Below are 22,490 nucleotides of genomic sequence, written 5' to 3' on the forward strand. Positions count from 1 at the left end.
CTGAGTGGGGGGTCTGCTTCTCCCTCTGCCTCTGTGCCCCTCCCTCAGCTCGTGTTTTCTCTCTCTTGTTCACTCACTCACTCTCTCAAATAAATAAAATCTTTATAAAAAATTCTCTTTCTCCCTCTGCCCGTCCCCACCCAGCTCTCTCACTCTTCTCTCTGAAATAAATAAACTGGTAAATGGATACTTCATGGGAAAGAAAAAAGATGGAATAAAATATGGGCTTTTAAATAAAACAGGCTAAGAATAGAACATAGCATAGGGTTCATTCATGGAATTCATGTAAGAAAGAGCCTGTGCTGTTGTCCCAGGGTCTGTGACTCTAGGTTCTTCCATTAATCTTTTCCTGCTTTTTTTAGCTGCTGGGTTAAGAGAAATTAGAGCAGGTGAAACCGAAACCAGGCAATTTGTTAACAGATGTGATAAGAGGAGCATTCTAAACTACAGTGTAAAATGAGACTTTAGGGGGGATCTGTGGTTTTCAACAATGCTTGCACTGCTGATGTAATTAATTAGTAACCACATATTTAAAGAATAACGTCCCCCCTTGCCAATTAGGACATTTGCCCCTCCACTATAACAGCAACCAAAAGAAGTATGCATTCCTCCTTATTAAGCATATCAAGCTCAATAAGTTGAAGCATGACCAAACTTATTGCTATTCTAAAGCAAACAATATCCAACTTTGAGTGATTGTGTTCTAAACTGACAGAGATTTATTTCTCTTTCTCATCCCCAGCAAATGGCATAGTCTCTAGTATACAGTAGACACTCAATAAATGTTCAAAGACTAAATGCCCTTGCTTTTATCAGAAAACTATCTAAATAGTCTTATACTACAGTAAGAGAATCAGAAAAGCTTATTTCAGTCTATTTTTATGTTAAATTTTAAAGCATAAAATGTATCAAGTAAGTTAGGAAATGCAACTTTTATATTTTTCAATATCCTGTTTGCTGTTAAGTTTTATAAATAATTGATATGAAAGAAGTAAGGGGAAAAAGCTAATGAATGGATTCATTCAGGATTTATGCCCCAACTAGTACTGAAGAGATTAGGCTAATGAGACTATTGCCGAAAGAACTGTGAAAACAGTTTTACAAAGATCAACATAAAATATATTTTAACTGTATAAAAATTTAGTCACTGCAAAATCTATCTACTTATAACTATTCTCTTTGTACTTTATATTAGGAAAGTTTACTGAGATAAAGCTTTTGTAGCTACATGAACCACCATTTCTGATCTTCTAACTAAACCAAATTAATATATGAAAATAGTTGGGATGATTTCCTGCGTATTCTCACTTTTTGGGGTAGTCCACATTAAATCCCATGGAACTTCCAGCTCTTCTCAGGCAGTGCAAAAAGTCCTCAGCCACATTTTTATCTCTGTTGCTACATATAATCAACCACTTATTCAAAGGCCGTGCACTTAAAATCTTGCAATTCCGCATGTCCTTGGACCACTCAGCAGCAGACACAGGTTGACACTGCGAAAAACAATGATTGTGAAAGGGTTGAAGACATTTATTCAGAGAGCAGTTAAATAAAGATAGCATGAAGATGGTGCACATTTGTCGTTAAGAGAACTACACAGTACAGTTGGCTATTCACAGACTTAAAACACTGATCCAAGCACTGCACGTTTGGACAGAATCCATGGGCTTCCTGGATCTGAGCATGACCACAGGTCGGCCACTCCCTGGCTGCAGGTGGTTGGGCAGGTCTCTACCTCGTGGGCCTCCACAGTGTGCAAAGAAAGATGTCCGATTCAAAGACCTCTAGGTTCCCTTCCAGCTCTAAGATCGATGACCTTTAATAAGAATGTCTCAGGCAAGTGGCCTAATTCAGTCTCTTTAGGCATAAAGCTACCTCAAAGAGAAAGTGCTGACTGTTGATAATCTAGCTCATCAAACTACACTAACCAACGCTACAGGGCAGTTATGAACATACATTCTGCTAGGGGTAGCTATGTCTAGGAGCAAAGATGGGGCCAGGGCACAAGCTCCTTTCTCATTCTTGGATGGTCTCCCCTGCCCCCACCAGGGTGACCAGGAAAACTCAGTTCCCTGCACCGAAGAGGGGAGACTTTAGATGGGTTAGTACCCTTCTGCTTTTATCCACGGACCAGAATTGAATGGAAATGTCTTTGGTTTAGTGAGCCAGGAAGGGCCCCTGTTAGAATCTAAAAGGATCACAGTGTAACGGAATCCCTTGCTACTCAGCATGGCTATCTCCTGAGAGCTTGTTAGAAATGCAGAGTCCTGGGCCCCATTCCAGACCTACTGACTCAGAATCTACATGTTAACATGTTCCCATTCACTCATCAGCACATGAATGTAAGAAGTATTATAATCCGGTAGTTTTATAGACTCCAAAGCTATGGCTGAGAGAGATTATGTAGCCAGTTGGTGCCCAGTGATAGATTTAGATTGATCCTCCTGGGGTTGCCATCAGGGTACTTTCCACCAAGCACTCTGAAATCCAACCACAGGCACTCTCACTAGGTGGCCAGGCAGGGACTCAGGTCCAGGAGGCAAATGTAAAGAAGGAAGGGTCAGCCCTCCTTTGATGATTCTCTCTGGAGTCACGGTTCATTCTCATTCATTCTCACCGACACTCCTACTTGCTACGGGCTGGTGGGAGCCCCAGGACAACTGTTCAAGGCACTCTGAGGCCTGAGACCCTTTAATCTACTCAGTTCCTAGAATCCAATTTCAGAAAAGCAAACATCTCGAGACAGCTCTTGCCGGCCACGACCACCGCCAGGGTGCGAGTTCTCCCATTTTAGTGCTCCTTCTCCTAAGAACTGTTTCCATGCTCAAAGATACACCAAAGAAGCTCTGAGAAATAGGATTTTGCTTACAGAGATGATGAGACAAATTATATTAAATATTTATACCCCGCTTCATATGTAGAACTGAAACTGAGCTTCTCTTTATTGACTCCTGACCAAAATCTTTATTAAAAGGAGGCTTGTTTTTTGGTACTTTACAAACTTTGTTTCTGTTTTGTTTTTCAAAGTAGTTTTTCCTCAGCTTCTCCAATGAGGTTTTTGGCAACTTGGATAGAATATACAAAAGAAATGATGAAAAATTCCCATGCCACCAACACGAAACTTTCGTTGCTCAGTTACATTTGTTACACATGTCAGCTAATTATACCAGGTAAAGGTGAGAAGAGGGCCTTTAAAAATGAAATGATACATAATTGGCTTTTAAAATCAGCAAAACAGGGATACCTGGTTGGCTCAGTGGTTGAACATCTGCCTTTGGCTCAGGTCATGATCCCAGGGTCCTGGGATCAAGTCCTGCATCAGGATCCCTGCAAGGATCCTGCTTCTCCTTCTGCCTGTGTCTCTGCCTCTCCTCATGAATAAATAAACTCTTTTTTAAAAAATGGGCAAAACAAAGGGGAAAGTAGAAAGATAATGCACCATTTTTGTATAAAATACAAAATGGCTTCAACTGAAGCCTGAAAGAGATGTGTCTCTTCAGGCTGGCTCTCTCTCCCTAAATGCTATAGCTGGGGATGGGCTCTGCACACATTCATGTTTGATGCCAACCAAGCAGCATTTTACTTTAGGGGGAATTTGGGAGGAAAGAACCCTCCTATCAGGAAACCTAGTCTATTGGACTTAACCCTAACCAGTTAAAACATTTTCTCAGTTGCTACAAGTTTGCTTCCTTCCTTCCTTCCTTCCTTCCTTCCTTCCTTCCTTCCTTCCTTCCTTCTTCTTTCTTTCTTTCTTTCTTTCTTTCTTTCTTTCTTTCTTTCTTTCTTTCTTTCTTTCTTTCTTTTTCTTTTCTTTCTTTCTTCTTCTTTTTTTTTCTTTTTTTTGTGACACAAGAGTACTACAACACCTAATAATATGTGAGCATGTTTTAATTGTCATAGCTTAAGGGCAGCCTGGGTGGCTCAGTGGTTTAGCATCTGCCTTCAGCCCAGGGCCTGAGCCTGGAGTCCTGGGATTGAGTCCCACATCAGGCTCCCTGCATGGAGCCTGCTTCTCCCTCTGCCTGTGTCTCTGACCACCACCCGCCCCCCCCGCCCCGTGTGTGTCTCTCATAAATAAATAAAATCTTGAAAAAAAAATTGTCATAGCTTGAAATACAATTTTTCTAATGCATCTTTAAATGAGAAACCACACCACACTGACCTAAATCATGTCCAATGGGTACTGCTAAGCCTTTGCAAATACACTCAGATTGAGAAGGAAAACAGAAGGGACCTCAAGGTTTTAGGACAAGGGGAGGACATGGACATGGCCATGGCCATGGAGAAACCAAATGAATATTACAAGCCCACTAGTCACTCATGCATATGATCAAACTTACACACACTCAAGCAAATACTTTTAAATGAAAATAGAATCACAGCACTTACTACATGGTCTTGCATTAATATTTTTTCTGAAGGCAAAACCCGCCCAGTCAGAGACATCTGGCATCCAAAATGCAGCCCCCAGGTCTCCAGCTCAAAACGAGCATACTTGTTTCTGTTGATAGAGTTGAGTTTTAAATCATTAAAGTGCTTATTTTCTAAAGAATTTTAATCATTAGAGATAGAATTATAACTTACTAAATTATTCGGAGACTATTTTTTTTTTTAGTTCCTGACTTCTGTTTCTACTCACCATTTTTTTCTCTTGCTCAAAAGAATGATGGGACAACTGAACCCATTTGGGATTGTCAGTCATGAAGGAGGTTTCCAGTGTGACACACTGGTTAGCAAAAAGGGCCTGTAAGCCAGACCAAGGTTTAACTCCTAGTCTTGACATTTCATAATATGTGACCTTAAGACTCAAATCTTTTAAAGCTATGGTGTCCTTATTGGCAAAATATAGGGATAATAAGCCTACTTACTTCAGAGGATTGACCTAAGGATTAAGCTGACAACACATGCAAACTGCTACCACAGAGCCTGGCAATTCTAAATGCTCAATAAATGTGAGACATTTTTCCTGAAAATAAACTTGTCAATAAAGAGATATTATGGAGTTTCTGTCTGTGGAGAGGTCTTCTGGGAATATCTGAATTAGTTGGCTTAGGAGTGGATGAAAGATGACAAAGGAAGGGAATATACTGACTTAGGCTTCAGAAGGTTGGTAGGATAGACAGGGCACCAGAAAGATCATGAGAATGTTAGTATGAGCAATAATAACTGCTTTAGGGCAGCCCGGGTGGCTCAGTGGTTTAGCGCCGCCTTCAGCCCAGGGCGTGATCCTGGAGACCTGGGATCGAGCCCCATGTCAGGCTCCCTCCATAGAGCCTGCTCCTCCCTCTGCCTGTGTCTCTGCCTCTCTCTCTCTCTCTCTCTGTCTCTCATTAATAAATAAATAAAATCTTTAAAAAAAATAACTGCTTTATATTTGTATAGCCCTTTGAGTTTATAACATAGTAAACCTTAATCATAGTTGAGTATAATCTCATTAGATTATGATATATTTTCATTTTTGTTAAGCTATAAATTCCTTCAGGAGAGCAACCATACAGATTTTGCCTCCTGGCCTCCATCATGGAAGCCGGCACTCACTAAAAAGACTGATGAGACTCATGCTTTACCTACTAAAGCCTCCCCTCTCTTTTTAGGGGAGCTCAAATCTCTTCACATGGAATTTCTGCAACAGCTCATTATTTCCACCTATTAATGCTAAGTCTGGACTGGTCACACTAATACTTTGAATTAATTATTTTGCTTCAGATACTATCTGCCCAAGAGGAAATGGGTGAAGTGATCACCGGTCAAGAAACTGGGTTGAAATAAATGGGATTCCTGAAAGGTGGCAAGGAGTGATTTCAGGAAGAGTAATCCACAGCCTGGAATAAGGGGAGAGAACCAGGAAATGTCTCAAGTAGGTGTAAGTCTGGGGGATGTCCAGGAAAAATGATATAAAGTGTAGCCATAAGGAGAATGAAGCAAGATGGCGGAAGAGTAGGGTCTCCAAATCACCTGTCTCCACCAAACTACCTAGAAAACCTTCAAATTATCCTGAAAATCTATGAATTCGGCCTGAGATTCAAAGAGAGACCAGCTGGAATGCTACAGTGAGAAGAGTTCGCGCATCTATCAAGGTAGGAAGACGGGGAAAAAGAAATAAAGGAACAAAGGCCTCCAAGGGGGAGGGGCCCCGCGAGGAGCCGGGCTGAGGCCGGGGCGAGTGTCCCCAGGACAGGAGAGCCCCGTCCCGGAGGAGCAGGAGCTGCACCGACCTTCCCGGGCGGAAAGGGGCTCCAGGGAGGTGGAGCAGGACCCGGGAGGGCGAGGATGCCCTCGGGCTCCCGGGGACAGTAACAGCAACTGCGCGCCCAGGAGAGTGCGCCGAGCTCCCTAAGGGCTGCAGCGCGCACGGCGGGACCCGGAGCAGCTCGGAGGGGCTCGGGCGGAGGAAGAGGCTCCGTGCGGAGGGGGCTGCGCGGTTCCAGGAGCAGCTCGGAGGGGCTTGGGCGGCAGCTCCGCGGAAGGGGCTGCGCGGCCCGGGAGCGCGAATCCACCAGCGCAGGCTCCGGAGCACAGGGCGCCGGGACACAGCCCAGGATCCCGCCCGCCTCCCCCGGGACAGGCAGAGGCCGGGAGGGCCCAGGACAGCGAGGACGCTCCTGCCCCAGCTGAGCAGATCAGCGGCCCCGCCCCGGAGCCTCCAGGCCCTGCAGACGGAGTTCCTGCCGGAGCTGAATCCAGGTTTCCAGAGCTGCCCCGCCACTGGGGCTGTTCCTCCTGCGGCCTCACGGGGCAAACAACCCCCACTGAGCCCTGCACCAGGCAGGGGCACAGCAGCTCCCCCAACTGCGAACACCTGAGAATCAGCACAACAGGCCCCTCCCCCAGAACACCAGCTAGACTGACAACTTCCAGGAGAAGCCAAGGGACTTAAAGAACACAGAATCAGAAGATACTCCCCGGTGGTTCTTTTTTTGTTTGTTTTTTTTTGTTTTGGTTTTGTTTTGCTTTTTGATTTGTTTCCTTCCCCCACCCCCTTTTTTTCTCCTTTCTTTTTCTTTCTCTTTTTCTTTTTTTTTTTCGTTTTTTATTTCTTTTTCTTCCCTTTTTTTTTCTCTTTCTCTTTTCTTTCCTTCTTTCTCTCCTCTCTTTTTCTCTTTTTCCCAATACAACTTGCTTTTGGCCACTCTGCACTGAGCAAAATGACTAGAAGGAAAACCTCACCTCAAAAGAAAGAATCAGAAACAGTCCTCTCTCCCACAGAGTTACAAAATCTGGATTACAATTCAATGTCAGAAAGCCAATTCAGAAGCACTATTATACACCTACTGGTGGCTCTAGAAAAAAGTATAAAGGACTCAAGAGACTTCATGACTGCAGAATTTAGAGCTAATCAGGCAGAAATTAAAAATCAATTGAATGAGATGCAATCCAAACTAGAAGTCCTAACGACGAGGGTTAACGAGGTGGAAGAACGAGTGAGTGACCTAGAAGACAAGTTGATAGCAAAGAGGGAAACTGAGGAAAAAAGAGACAAACAATTAAAAGACCATGAAGATAGATTAAGGGAAATAAACGACAGCCTGAGGAAGAAAAACCTACGTTTAATTGGGGTTCCCGAGGGCGCCGAAAGGGACAGAGGGCCAGAATATGTATTTGAACAAATTCTAGCTGAAAACTTTCCTAATCTGGGAAGGGAAACAGGCATTCAGATCCAGGAAATAGAGAGATCCCCCCCTAAAATCAATAAAAACCGTTCAACACCTCGACATTTAATTGTGAAGCTTGCAAATTCCAAAGATAAAGAGAAGATCCTTAAAGCAGCAAGAGACAAGAAATCCCTGACTTTTATGGGGAGGAGTATTAGGGTAACAGCAGACCTCTCCACAGAGACCTGGCAGGCCAGAAAGGGCTGGCAGGATATATTCAGGGTCCTAAATGAGAAGAACATGCAACCAAGAATACTTTATCCAGCAAGGCTCTCATTCAAAATGGAAGGAGAGATAAAGAGCTTCCAAGACAGGCAGCAACTAAAAGAATATGTGACCTCCAAACCAGCTCTGCAAGAAATTTTAAGGGGGCCTCTTAAAATTCCCCTTTAAGAAGAAGTTCAGTGGAACAGTCCACAAAAACAAAGACTGAATAGATATCATGATGACACTGAACTCATATCTCTCAATAGTAACTCTGAATGTGAACGGGCTTAATGACCCCATCAAAAGGCGCAGGGTTTCAGACTGGATAAAAAAGCAGGACCCATCTATTTGCTGTCTACAAGAGACTCATTTTAGACAGAAGGACACCTACAGCCTGAAAATAAAAGGTTGGAGAACCATTTACCATTCGAATGGTCCTCAAAAGAAAGCAGGGGTAGCCATCCTTCTATCAGATAAACTAAAATTTACCCCAAAGACTGTAGTGAGAGATGAAGAGGGACACTATATCATACTTAAAGGATCTATTCAACAAGAGGACTTAACAATCCTCAATATATATGCTCCGAATGTGGGAGCTGCCAAATATATAAATCAATTATTAACCAAAGTGAAGAAATACTTAGATAATAATACACTTATACTTGGTGACTTCAATCTAGCTCTTTCTATACTCGATAGGTCTTCTAAGCAAAACATCTCCAAAGAAACGAGAGCTTTAAATGATACACTGGACCAGATGGATTTCACAGATATCTACAGAACTTTACATCCAAACTCAACTGAATACACATTCTTCTCAAGCGCACATGGAACTTTCTCCAGAATAGACCACATATTGGGTCACAAATCGGGTCTGAACCGATACCAAAAGATTGGGATTGTCCCCTGCATATTCTCGGACCATAATGCCTTGAAATTAGAACTAAATCACAACAAGAAGTTTGGAAGGACCTCAAACACATGGAGGTTAAGGACCATCCTGCTAAAAGATAAAAGGGTCAACCAGGAAATTAAGGAAGAATTAAAAAGATTTATGGAAACTAATGAGAATGAAGATACAACCGTTCAAAATCTTTGGGATGCAGCAAAAGCAGTCCTAAGGGGGAAATACATCGCAATACAAGCATCCATTCAAAAACTGGAAAGAAAAAAAAAAAAAAAAAACTGGAAAGAACTCAAATATAGTGTACATATGTTTGGAGTTCAGAAATGAGAGAGAGAGAAAGAGAGAGAGACAGCAGAAGATAACATTTATGGTGACCTACAGACCAACTAATTATTGTTTTATGAAATGTTGTATGGAAGTGTTTTCTGAAATAATTGTTCTTATTGTCAGGATGAGTACACACTGTGAAAAAACAGACATATGTCAGTAGGCTTTCTAGAAGCCAACAAGCTCTTCTTGTTCTAAACATTTATAACAAATGTCAAGTCCTTAGAAAAACTGTTGGAAATGATCTTTTGTTTTCCTTAGGGTATCAAACTTGATATTTTGGTACAGCTTTCATTACTCTTATAATATTCCCAGTTTCTTTCTATAATCCATCATTTTTGTTTCATGAATCTGCTAAGAATAAGAAGTTTTGGCATGAAAAAAAAAAAAAAAAAAAAAAAAAAAAGAAAGGCAACAAAAAAAAAAAAAAAAAAAAAAAAAAAAAAAAAAGTGTAGCCATAACATAGAAAACTATAAGACCTCAAGGATAACAGAGATGCACATTTACCATATGGAAAAGTTCAAGAAAAAGCAACTTACAAAACATGATGGACAGTATTATGCCATTTTCCTAAAAAGAATATGACTATATGCATTTGAAAACATCTGAGACAATATATACCATTCAATAATGATTCATTCATGCATTAAACAAATATTTACTGAGTGTACATACACACATTTCTGTTTACAAAATTTCCAGTTCATCCTCCAAATTTTTTATCTTTCAAGAAAAAAAGACCATTCTACACTGTTATCCAGCAGAAATATAAAGCAACCCACATATGCAATTTTAAATTTTCTAATGCCTGCCCTAAAAAACTAAAAAATGTCCAGTAAAATTATTTTTTAAATATGTGTCATGGTTGAACCCAATAAATTCAAAATGTGATCATTTCAAGATGTGGTACTAGCCAATTTCAAGTGCCCTATGGTTACATGAGAACTGCACAGTGAAGTATTAGTAGGTCAGAAGGGAAAGCTGGGAGCAGTTTAATATTGGCCTCTCAGGTGACAGCAACCTGTCAGAATGAGGACAAGAATGTAGTATGAGGGTAGATGGGCTAAACCAAAGGGCTCAAAGGTATTCTTAAGTTTAAAACTACACAGCAGAGCACCTGGGTGGCTCAGTGGTTGAGCCTCTGCCTTTAGCTCAGGGTAGGATCCCAGGGTCCTGGCCTGAGTCCTGCATTGGGCTCCCACAGGGAGCCTGCTTCTCCCTCTGCCTGTATCTCTGCCTCTCTGTGTGTCTATCATGAATAAATAAATAAAACCTTAAAAAAATAAAATAAAATAAAGACAACACAGGAGAATTTTTCTAATGATCAGTGTGCTGTGACCACTATATTAAGATCTGAATGTCCTCAACCCTGAATATTGGGGGCCTAGTATGGTGCTGTTTTTTTTTTTTTTTTTAATTACAACCTTTTCCTTCATTCAAATTTTTATCCAAAACCTCCATGTATTTATTAAACAGATGATAGGATAGTCATCTAGTTGAAGCTGGGTGGTACTTCTGCCAGTGTGGACTCTAACCACCTTCCCCCAGTCTGTAGTCCTGAGGCAATGGGGATGAACCTATGGCTCTGGACAACACAACTCAAAAGCACTTTGCTCTAAGTCAACAGGAGAGAGATAATCCATCAAGGAATAAAACATTTTGTAGACCATCCAACTCCATCAATTAGGCCTTAGGCAGGATACACTCTGGTCCCAGCAGAGCAACCCAGTACCTCTGAATGTCATCAGCAAGCCTGGCCAGGCACTGCTGCCTTCCCAAAGGGCTGAGACGAGTTTTTTCAGCCACGACCTTCATCAGCTGGAAATCAGTGGTTGCCTGGCGGGTCAGCCCTATTAATGTAAATGAAAACAAAGGGAAAAAACGAACAGCATGCAATGTAAACCAGCCCAGCTTAGGCAGAATTTAAGCTTTTCACTTAAATTGACCCAGATCTAGCCTATGGACAGCACCCTGGCCCAAAAATGTAAGCCACTCATGTCATTCTAAATTTTCTAGCAACCACATTTTAAAAAGCCAAAAAGAGTGGCGCCTGGGTGACTCTGTCAGTTAAGCATCCAACTTTTTTTTTTTAAGTTTTTATTTATTTATGATAGTCACACACACAGAGAGAGAGAGAGGCAGAGACATAGGCAGAGGGAGAAGCAGGCCCCATGTACCGGGAGCCCGACGTGGGATTCAATCCTGGGTCTCCAGGATCGCGCTCTGGGCCAAAGGCAGGCGCTAAACCGCTGCACCACCCAGGGATCCTGCATCCAACTTTTGATTGTGACTCAGGTCATGATCTCAGGGTCGTGAGATTGAGCCCCACATCAGGCTCCCTTCAGAGTATGCCTGAGATTCTCTCCCTCTCCTTTTGCCTCTCCCTCTCCCTCCCCCTTCTCATGTTCTCTCTCTCTAAAATAAATACATATATTTTAAAAAGCCAAAACACATGAAGTTACTTGAATAATATGTACTACTTAATTCAATATGTCCAAAATGTTAACATTTTAGCATGCAATCAATATAAAAAAATCAATGAGTTATTTTTGTTGTTTTTTCATACTAAGTCTTAGAAATCCAGTCTGTATTTTACACTCACAGCTGGTCTCCAGCTGGTCCCTCAGTTGTGCTAGCCACATTTTGAGGGTTTAATAAATGCATATGGCCAGTGGCTACCATATGGGATTGCGCAGATCTAGATTATCAGAAGGTCATTAAGAATGAGCATCCCTCCCTTCAAGAATTATATCTTATTGACTTTTCTAATTGTGAAATAAATATATACACATTGTAACTGACAACAAAATGTAAAAGGTAGAAAGTCTTCCTTGTTTAGTCCCACTCTATTAATCAAATGAATATGAAAAAAAGTGCTGGAGACAGTTACTCAGAATCTACTTTGTAGTGAGAATTACCTTATAGAACTCACATAAAAAAGAAAACAAAGGTCATTTTGTCACTATACAATGTATCTGAAGAAAATCAAAGTCACATTGATTCCTATACTAGGAAGTTCAAAAATGCTGGGGAAAAGCTTGGTTTTATATGATCCAGTAAATTCAGTACTAGGTATTTACCCAAAGAAAATGAAAACACTAGTTCAAAAATATACATGCACCTTTTGTTTACTGAAGCATTCTTTACAACAGCCAACATATGGAAGCAACTCAGTGTCCATTAATAAATGAAAGGATAAAGAGGATATGGTATGTGTATATGTATGTACATGCATGCATATATATACACAATGGAATATTATTCAGCCATAAAAAGAATGAAATATTTCCACCTATAACAACATGGATGGATCTAGACAATGTAATGTCAAGTGAATTAAGTCAGACTGAGAAAAACAAATACCATATGATTTCACTCATATGTAGAATTTAAGAAACAAAAAAAAAAATGAAGAAAGAAAAAAAGAAACTAACAAAGGATAGACTCCAAAATATAAAGAGCAAACTGGTGGTTGCAAGAGGGGAGGTAGGTGGAGGAATGGGTGAAATAGGTGAAGGGGATTAAGAGTACACTAATCTTGCTGAGCACTGAGTAATGTACAGAATTGTGGAATCATTACATTGTGCACCTGAAACTAATATAACATTGTATGTTAATTATACTGGAATTAAAACGATAAATAAATCTTAAAAAGTAATATTGACACACAGGGAATAGCTAATGCAAAGGCCTGAGGTAACAGTACACATGGTGTTACCATTTATAAGCTATTCCTGGATTAGAAAAGCTTAACTTTGAGAACTTATCTCTTATTAAATTACTAGCACCTCCAGAGTCTTTCCCTAATAAAGTAACTCAAACTGGTTCTTTGGCTATCCCCTGTTAGCTCACTCTCTAGTTAGATAATACCACTGGTAAGGTTTCTGGTTCCAAGCTTAACTGACTCCCTAGAATCCCCTCTCTTATACTGGGATGAGAGGTACTATAAAAAAGAAATTAAGATCTGATTTTGGACAGGTAAAAATTTAAATCCTAAACTCTGGGATACTTGGGTGGCTCAGTCAGGCAAGCCTCTGCCCTTCAGCTCAGGTCAAGATTCTGGAGTTCCAGGATCCAGCCCCACATCAGGCTCCCTGCTCCACAGGGAGTCTGCTTCTCCCTCTCCTTTTGCCCCTCCCCATTTCATTGCTCTCTCTCTCACTCACTCTTTCAAATGAATAAATAAAATCTTTTTAAAAATCCTAGATTCTGTCTATTAAAAGGCATAGGACTTACAGCAACCTACTAACTTCGGTTCCCTCAACTATAAAATGGAGAGAATAATAATTATACCTAAATCATAGGGACTTTCAAAGATTACATAGAAGTTAAATAAAATAGTGCATGCAAAATAATAGTAGTAATAATTGGGGAAGTAAGAAATTTTGGGAAGTGAAGGATAGGTCTAAGACCTTGATGGTGATGATGGTTTTCAAAATATACACTTAATACCTCAAACTCATCCAGTTGTATTCATTAAATATGTACAGATTTTATTAGATTATTATTTTTTTTTTTACTAAGTAGGCTCCACACTCAGCATGGAGCCCAACACGGGGCTCCAACTCACAACTCTGAGATCTTGACCTGACCCGATACCAAGAGTTGGATCCCTAACCAAGTGAGCCACCAGGTGCCCTTAAATATGTACAGCTTTTGACATGTCAATCATTACTTCAATTTAGTGGTTTGAAATACATAAATAAAAAAGTGAATTGTGCACATAAAAAAGAAGCTTGGTTTTAGGCAAATATCTGGGGGCCTATTTTATGTCGAAGTAACAATGGGATACATGAGATAAAGAAAACACATAACTCTTACTATGCCAAGCAATTCCCAAAGGGCATTCTATCCTCCCACTTTCTCTGTCAACACATCACTTAACGGGCGCACCCTCCATGGGTTAAATGAATGCTCTGGCACTCGGTGAGCTGCAGGTTCTGCCCACTGCAGGAGCCTGGGGTCTGACGGAGTAGAAAGCATAAACATTACCTGTTATAAAGCAGAGCTCGGGTATCAGGTGGGCCATCCGAGCCTCAGTATTGTCATTTCTCTTACTCTTCAGCAGACTAACAAGCACTGGCTGGTTTAGGTCAGATAAAGTAATATCATATTGCTAGAGAATGCAAGATTAATGAGGGAAAAGTTAATATGGAAACACTGTAAAATGAGCATCCTTGTTTATAGGCCACAAGCTAGTCCCAAAATGAATAGAAAAACAATTCTTCCTAATAAAGAACAAAAATCCCTACCAATCCCTATGGTTACCCACTCATTTCCACTTCCTTCCCGGGCTCATCTTTCATTTCTCATGGTCAGTTTTTAATTACTGATTTTCATTATTAGCCTTTACAATGTAACACTGTTTAAAAAGGGAAAAAAAATATTATTTCCTTGCTTTATCCAGAGTCCAAATAGCCTCCAGCTGGCTTTGTACACAATGCAATGGCCCCACTGGAACTGACTTCGTGCCAGCTATTCGTGCCACTACTGATGACCAAAGGCCAACTGTTCCATGTATAACTAACTGATGGCTCTGAGCATCTATACCCATTCTGAAAATATCTATGCAAGAGTTATACCGAGTCAACTCCAGATTTCCCAAAAAACCATGACCGTCCCTAATTTCCAGGATAGCATGATGTTATAGGGAAGCAGCTTTGAAATCTGACAAATGTAAATCCGATCCTTGACTCTTCTACTTAATTGGACTCTGACACTGGGGAAAAGTGAAATGAGGTGAACAGTCGCTCAGAGGTATTGGACATAAACCACTAGCAAGGCATCTTGTCCTCCACATCTATTCATTTCTATCCCACCCCTTGTCCCCTTCCTAAACTTGAATTTCAACATTCTCACCTTGCCAAAAGTCCATTTACTTTCCAACAGCAAAGATTCCAATTAACACTCATTTCCAGTATAATTTACTCAATGCTAATGGCAGAACAACTGGAATTAAAATTTACAAAATGTCTGAGCACTGTGTGATGCTGACATCAATAATTATAATTAAGGAAGTGAGAAGCGAGAGTTTCTCTATTCAATAAGGACTTCAAGTCATTAAAATAAAAAAACAACTCAGGAAATTGCAATTTGAAGTGCTGGTTGCAACTAATACTCCAGGTTGGGGAAGCCTTCATAGATGGAGAGTTTTTATATATGATTCATTAATTCAGTACACAATTAATTTAGTACAGCAATTCGTGCTTGTTATGTTTCCGAAACTGCAGTGGATGCAAAGATGGAAGGCACTGTCCCTACCTTACGTGTAACTACACTACTACAAAGCAAAGTAGATAAGAAGCACCAATAATGATATGCTAAGCACTGGTATTTTTCCTCATTTAATCTTGACAACAAACCTATGGGACAGATACTATCATCATCCCCTCCACAGATGAGGAAACCCACGAGGAACTAAACGACTTTCCCAAGGTCCCATAAATGAAGATCAGCACAGCCAGGATTTATCCTTTGAGACTTGGGAACCTCTGCTTGTTACACCATTTAGTACTGTATGGACGAGAGGGAGGAGGGGGGTGGTATGGTGGTGGCAGTGAAACAATTTATGGCTGGTAAATCAGGGAAGGCTTCATGAAGGAGGCAGAGTCCAAGACAGCAACCTTGAAGAAAATACAGGAGTATAAAGAGTCCCAGGTAGCAAAGCTGGGGCACATTCCAGGAAGAGGGAATTGTATTTACCTGGGACATGGCCAAGAATTCTGCCCCCTAAGCTGTGTCATAAGGCAAACTTTACTCTCTCCCTTGTGCTAATTTTCTTAGTATTTGAAAATGTTTTTCATAAGATAAAATAGGGACATACAGGGACACCTGGATGGCTCAGTGGTTGAACATCCACCTTTGGCTCTGGGCGTGATCCTGGGATCCTGGGATCAAGTCCCACATCAGGCTCTCTGCAGGGAGCCTGCTTCTCCCTCTGCCTGTGTGTCTCTGCCTCTCTCTGTGTCTCTCATGAATAAATAAATAAAATTTAAGAAATAGGGACATATAAAGGTCAATATCAAGATGTTCACTGTGAGAGTGGACAACATAGAAATTTCACATTCCTTCCCTGGGACAGAGAGGAAGCCATTCTAGAATTGGCACAATTTCTTTTTCTCCCTAATTACAATAAATATGCAGTGAACTTCAATTCATTACAAAGAAAGTGAATGGGATTTTACCACGCTTCCCCTTTTAGAATGTCACAGGTCATAAAAATACCTCTGTTCAAAGAACACATTTACTCACGCAGGAAAGAAATCCAAATATTCAACAAACTTGGTGTTTAATAAACAAACATGTATGGAGCACATTGTGCATAAGATGCCTTGGTGGGCACTATTCATCACGGGTTAACCAAATACCATCCTTATTCTACAAGGAAGACATTCTAGAAGCAATATGTGATGTGTAGAACAGGAACTCAGAGAATAGAACAGCCAGCTCTTCTGTGCATGTGACATGAAGCAAGGTCAGAGAGGATTTCACAAGTAAGGTGACATTTGACTTTGGAGCTGGGGATATAGCTGGTGGTGAAGGGAAAAGATGCAGTGTGGATTTGTGCAGATGTCTAGCAAACGTGAACAAAGGCTGAGAAACGTTTGGCGACAGTGAGTGGATGGGGTGACAGTAGCATGGGCCACCTGGCAGCAAGGTGGTGACAGATGAGGCTAAAAGATGAGATGGGGTCAGTGTGTGATGCTAGAGATGAGGAAGAGGAGGTGGGGAAAGAAGGGCAGGGTCTCCACCATCTATTTATCCAGTGCTCGCATGTGCAGGTACCGGGCTAAGCTCTGTGGGCATGGTTACATCATCCAATGCTTGCGCCGCACCGGAATGGCAGATCAGCGACTCCCCTCTACACAGGACACTCCAAGTGTAGTGACTTGCTACAATTCAAGGTCACACAACCAGTGCCAGGACTACCATATTCCATAGCTAATGCCCTTAACCATCTTTCTGGGCAGCATTTCAGGAAGATCTCGCTGGTGGCAGTGAGGGTGACAGGTCATACTGAAGACAGCTGAGGCAAGGACACCATAACGAGGTAACCAAAATTCCCCAGACGGGAATCCGTGAAGTGCCCTGCATTAATGCAGCTGTAATAGGGCTGGGTTCCAGGGAGAGGCCAAGGATAAAGGAGGCAGGACTCCTGTTGGCCACAATTGAATGAGCAGGTGAGGGTAAAGAAGAGGACGGAAGCAAGGGGCTAAATTCCCAAGGAGAAAGGGGAGTGGGAAAGACAATGAATTCACTAGGAAGGATGTTAATCTGAGATGCCTGCTGGTCATTTATGCAAATGTGGTCTGAAAACAGATGAGTATGTAACTCAGGAATGAAGGCAAGGCCAAAAAATTCCATTTGCAAGGTCTCGAGGTAAGAAGATAAGATCCTAGCCAGGGGAATCATGGTGAAATGCATTTAACATCTGCAGGGGGGGTGGGGGGGGGAAGAAGGGGTAAACATCTAGGTAGGCTGAGACCAACGACAAAACCTGGCAGAGGGCCCCCGGGGATGTGCCCCCCTTCCACCGCGGAGTCTAGGAAGAGAGCCACTCCAGCCAGGGGGCAGTGATCCCTCGTGTCCAGTGCCACCAAAAGCCCATCAGGATAAGGATGGTAGCTGAATTGGACCTCTATTTTAAAAAAATATATATTTTATTTATTTATTCATGAGAGACACACAGAGAAAGGCAGAGACACAGGCAGACGGAGAAGCAGGCTCCCTGCAGGGAGCGCGATATGGGACTGGATCCCAGGACCCCAGGATCACGCCCTGAGCCAAAGGCAGATGCTCAACCACTGAGCTACCCAGGTGCCCCTGAATTTGACCTTTAGAGAGCTATTTCCATAGTAGCAGACCAGGTGCCAGACTAGGGAGGAAGAAGAGGTGCTTGGAGCCAATGAAGATAAGCCTCCAGAGAAATCAGCTAAGGAGGAAAAAGAAAAAAAAAAAAAGCTTTTCTTGAAGGGGTAGAAAGGAAGAGTTTTTGCTATGTGTTTGTTTTTGGTTTTGAAAACATCTGTGAGATTTGGAGGACTGAAATATGATTGTACATCAAAGAGAAGGAGTCTCTGGAAGGAAGGTGGAGGCAGAGCTAATGGTGATAATGGTGAATGAACCCAGCTCCTGGGGGCAGCAGGAGATTCCATCAGCAAGTGTCTAAGTACCTGCTGCGTGCAGGGTGCTGCGCTAGCCCTGGGTATCCAGAGATGAAGAGCTCCAGGTCCTGGAGGGAGATCAGACCATTCACATCCTGTCCAGGATGTGATGGTGCTGAATGCAGGAAGGGGCCCCTGGGGAGAAAGCCAAGGGGTGCCCCTAAGAGTTGACAGCTAAGCTGAGGATTTAAGGGTGGTCTGTGATGGGCTGGCTATGATGGGGTTTCTAGGAAGAGGCAGTAGCACGCAGGAGAACACACTGGGGAGTAACTCACTGAAGGAACCACAAACAGAGAGCACAGCAGAGCAGACAAAGAAAACCAAAGTGGTGAGAGAGGAGGCTCAAGAGGGAGGGAGTGGCCAGATCATAAAAGGGCTCTGCCCAAGAGCTCAGGGAGCTCAGATTTGGCTTCGAAAGCGTCCCTGAAATACTTTAAGCAGGGAAGTGACGATATCGAGCATGCTTGGAAGGGAAATGCCTCAGACGACAGGAAGGACCACAGGAGACAGGATGAGGGTCTGAACCAAGCCCAGGAAGGTGGGAGGAGAAGGGACAAGTCCAAGAATTATGTCAGAAACAGACTCCGCCTGACAACTTGGGGACTCGTTAGATTTGGAAAGGAACAGAGAGACCTCTCTAAGCTAAGAGGTAGGGAGATGAGAGTAAAGGAAAAAAGTCCAACCTGTTTATAGTAATCCACGTAGGTGATCTCAGTACCATCCTGCTTCTGAAAGGTGTGCGTGGGCTTCACCGACCAGTCAATGTCATCGATACGATAGGTTTTATTATTGTATCTGGGAAATGCAAGGGATCTTTAAACTCTTCTTCCAAATCATACAAGACAAAGTGGCTATTTCACTATAGTTATAATTCAAAGTATTAGACTCTAGAATTTCAGCAATGACAACAGTGATACAAGAGTAGTCTTTTTTTTTAAAAAAATGACCAGCTTTCATCTGAGAAGAACATTCAGTACACAGGAAAACCTCCATATTCCAACAAAACCAGTGAGAAAGTCATTAGACCATAATCTTTTCTCACTGAGGGACACTCTAACTTCAGGTAAATTATTCTTACATGTTTAAAGCCTGAAGCACTGCTCAAAACTTTCCCATGAGCTTCTGGTGTCATTCAGAGTTTTTGAGCTCCCAGATAGTTTTTCTGATAAAAAGCACCCCAAAGAAGGGGCGCCTGTGTGGTTCAGTCAGTTAAATGTCCAACTCTGATATCGCTCAGGTCATGATCTCAGGGGCCTGGGATAGAGCCCCACCCCAGGCTCTGCACTCACTGGGGAGTCAAGTCGGCTTGGAGATTCTCTCTCTCCATGTGCCTCTGCTCCTCCCCAGCTCTCTCACTTTCTCTCTCAAACAAATCTTTAAAAAAAAAAAAAAGTAAGAAAGCATCCAAAGAAGGCTGATCAGCCATGCAATCTGAGTACCCCACATAATCTCCCATCCATCTTGGGCTGGCCCTTAGTGAAACAGCAAAGTAGGCTGGGTAAAATCATTCTAAGCTCTGTTTCCCCTGAGCACTGTGTGACCTGCAATATCCTCCCTTGCAGTCCCAGCCTCAGGACAGAAACCTCCTTGTCATATTGCTCCTGGGCTCATGGTGCTTTGCAAGGTTACTCTGGAAGAACACGATAAGCTAATTCAAGACAATCAGGACAGGAGGATCAGAGGGTGACCTTCTCATCTCGGGTAGTACGGAATTTGCAAGTCCCACCTCCTTGCTGTATAACCCAGAGAAACAACTTTAAGTGGAAATTTCAAAACAGAATAGCAGAAGGCTAGCATGTCCCCTCAAGGAACTGTCTGTGGACTAGCAGCAGTACCTGGTGAGCTTTTTGGTACTCAGGAAGTAATGTAATCTGTGTTTAATTCAGTTCAATGTGCAATGAAGGCAAATTGTACCTAGACAAACCCAGGAACTGGAAGGTCTCAGTCTTAAAGACCTCATATTCTTACAGATAAGAGGAGCCATGGACCTAATATTCTCTCCTGTGATGTAAAAAAATGAAATAAAATGTCTATAAAGAGGCGGCTATGAGCAATGTGCTACCGGAACAGCACAGGGGAGGTAACTGAGTTAATTCTGACTGAGTGGACAGGTGAAGGCTTCAGAAAAGCAGTAAGATTTGAGCTGGACTTCATGGAAGTAGAAATTGAAAAGTCAAAATTTGAAGTGGAAAATCCAGGCAGAAACACTGAAGCTGACTATTGGGCATGGGGGGTAGGGCAGCAAGAGATAATGCAGGACCATGTCAGATGGTGGAGGGTATTCCCCCCTTCCTGCACCCCCTCTCCGCACCCCCCTGCCTCCGCAATGCCTCTCTAGGAAGCCTGAACCCCAGTCAATTGAGAAGGGCCAGGTCTAAACTAAACAGGTGAGTAAACTGATCTGAACCATGCTCAGGACAACACTCTGATGCTATTCTTGGTCCCAGAGAGCATGAAGAATTCATTCCCTAGGGAAAAGTTTTTGTTTTTTTTTTAAAGATTTTATTTATTCATTCATGAGAGACACGGAGAGAGAGGCAGAGACATAGGCAGGGGGAGAGCAGGCTCCTTGCCTGATGTGGGACTCGATCCTGAACCCGTGATCACACCCTGAGCCAAAGGCAGACGCTCAACTGCTGAACCACCCAGGAGTCCCTGGGAAAAGTATTTTAAATGCAGGCCTTTACCTTGTAAGGACAATAAGCCCAAGCAGCTGTTTTTCACACATCTGGGCAAAGCAGGACATGCCAGTTTGCTGGCAGATACCAGTCATGAATTCTAGAACCGTCTCATTCCGGAGTACTTTATAACTCACATCAGCAGTAAACTGGAGCCTGCTTTCAAACTGTGACACAGAAATAGCAAAACCAGGCCAAAGGGACAACCTAAAATAAATAAATATTTAATAGTAAATATTTTGAATGTCATATCATAAAATAATAATCATTGTTAAGTGCTGATTCTACATTCCAATTTTCTAGATTTTATGAAACAATTTTTCTTTACTCTGATTTCTTCCAGTTGCTGATTAAAACATTACTTATTTCTAGCTGGAGTGTCTTTAAACATATATTTATGGTAAATATATTCCCACAGAGCAGCATTTCTCCACCTTGGCACTACGGACATTCTGGACCAGATCATTTTTTGTTAGGGGCTATCCTGTGCCTGGTAGGATGCTTGGCAACACTCCTGGCTTCTACCTGCTAGATGCCAGTAGCAGTCTCCAAGCTGAGATAACCAAAAGCCACATGCCCTGGAGGAGGGCAAAACTGCCCTTGGTTGAGAGTCACAGCTGTAGGATTGACAGGTTTATAGAGTGATCTCTCCCAGCATGAAAACCTCCAGGTTCAGAAAAGCACACACTCGATGGTTCAGACAGTGTATAGACTTCCTGAGAGTAAGACATAATCTAAATGATATTGTGTGCAAACACACAAGGGAAACTGCAGCAGAGGCTACAGTCCCTTTCCACATTTAGGAATACCATGGACTAAAGTCTTGAATAAGAAAAACTTATGGAAAGGACATGAAAGAAAGGGCAAATTTTTCTTTTTATTATTTCAGTTTATTTTGTGGACTTCATTCACGGTGATGCTAAGCTAGCCTTTAGGGTGAGCATACACACTGGTGTCAACCAGCTCAGCACAACATTGGACCTGTAAGAACTTCTCATCCAGGTCAGGAGGTTAGTGACAAGGATGGATGGATGCTTTATATGCACCACTGTGACCCAATGACTTAACATATGGAAACCCCATCATTTCCCCCCTACCTGGCAGGAGGCTAAACAGCCTGCCCCCTGATTTTCTATTTTTTATGCACTCCTTCCTTTGTTTACATATCTGTCTTTGGAGTGCCAATTGCCTCTCTGTCTTTGGCTTGACCATGTATTATGGAGAACAAACAACCCATTTTGACACCACTGATCACTTTTCCTGAAGCATCTACTTCCCAGTTTAGAGTAGAAATTCTTCCCAGTTTAGTTTAGCTGACTTGTTTGGCCCTTACTTACCCAATATCATGGCTGTGCTAACTCCCTGTCAGCAGGAAAACAGAGTTTCAACTCTGTGGTATAACATAATGCCGCTTATTCTGCTTCCATTGTTACTCGTCATACACAGAAAACTCAGTTTCAGAATTCCTTCTAGGATTTATGATAATGATCTAGCACACTAATATAAGAAAACAGGCTGCTAGCTTCACACTGACATTCACCATTCTATAAAAAA

General features: G+C 42.1%; 1 protein-coding gene across 1 annotated transcript in view; it reads right to left on the reverse strand.

Annotated features, from left to right (window-relative positions):
* PIWIL4 (piwi like RNA-mediated gene silencing 4) overlaps window positions 1-22,490 on the reverse strand; it is a 50,206-nt gene that overhangs the window by 14,242 nt on the left and 13,474 nt on the right. The window contains exons 7-12 of the mRNA XM_025419264.3: window positions 20,946-21,143; window positions 18,942-19,053; window positions 14,087-14,210; window positions 10,827-10,944; window positions 4,390-4,501; window positions 1,309-1,493 (exon numbers count right to left, since the gene is read on the reverse strand). Of these exons, the coding sequence (XP_025275049.1) occupies window positions 1,309-1,493; window positions 4,390-4,501; window positions 10,827-10,944; window positions 14,087-14,210; window positions 18,942-19,053; window positions 20,946-21,143 (849 nt within the window). The remainder of the gene's footprint in view (window positions 1-1,308; window positions 1,494-4,389; window positions 4,502-10,826; window positions 10,945-14,086; window positions 14,211-18,941; window positions 19,054-20,945; window positions 21,144-22,490) is intronic.

This window comes from Canis lupus, chromosome 21, assembly GCF_003254725.2.
Source record: "Canis lupus dingo isolate Sandy chromosome 21, ASM325472v2, whole genome shotgun sequence".
Lineage (NCBI taxonomy): Eukaryota > Metazoa > Chordata > Mammalia > Carnivora > Canidae > Canis > Canis lupus.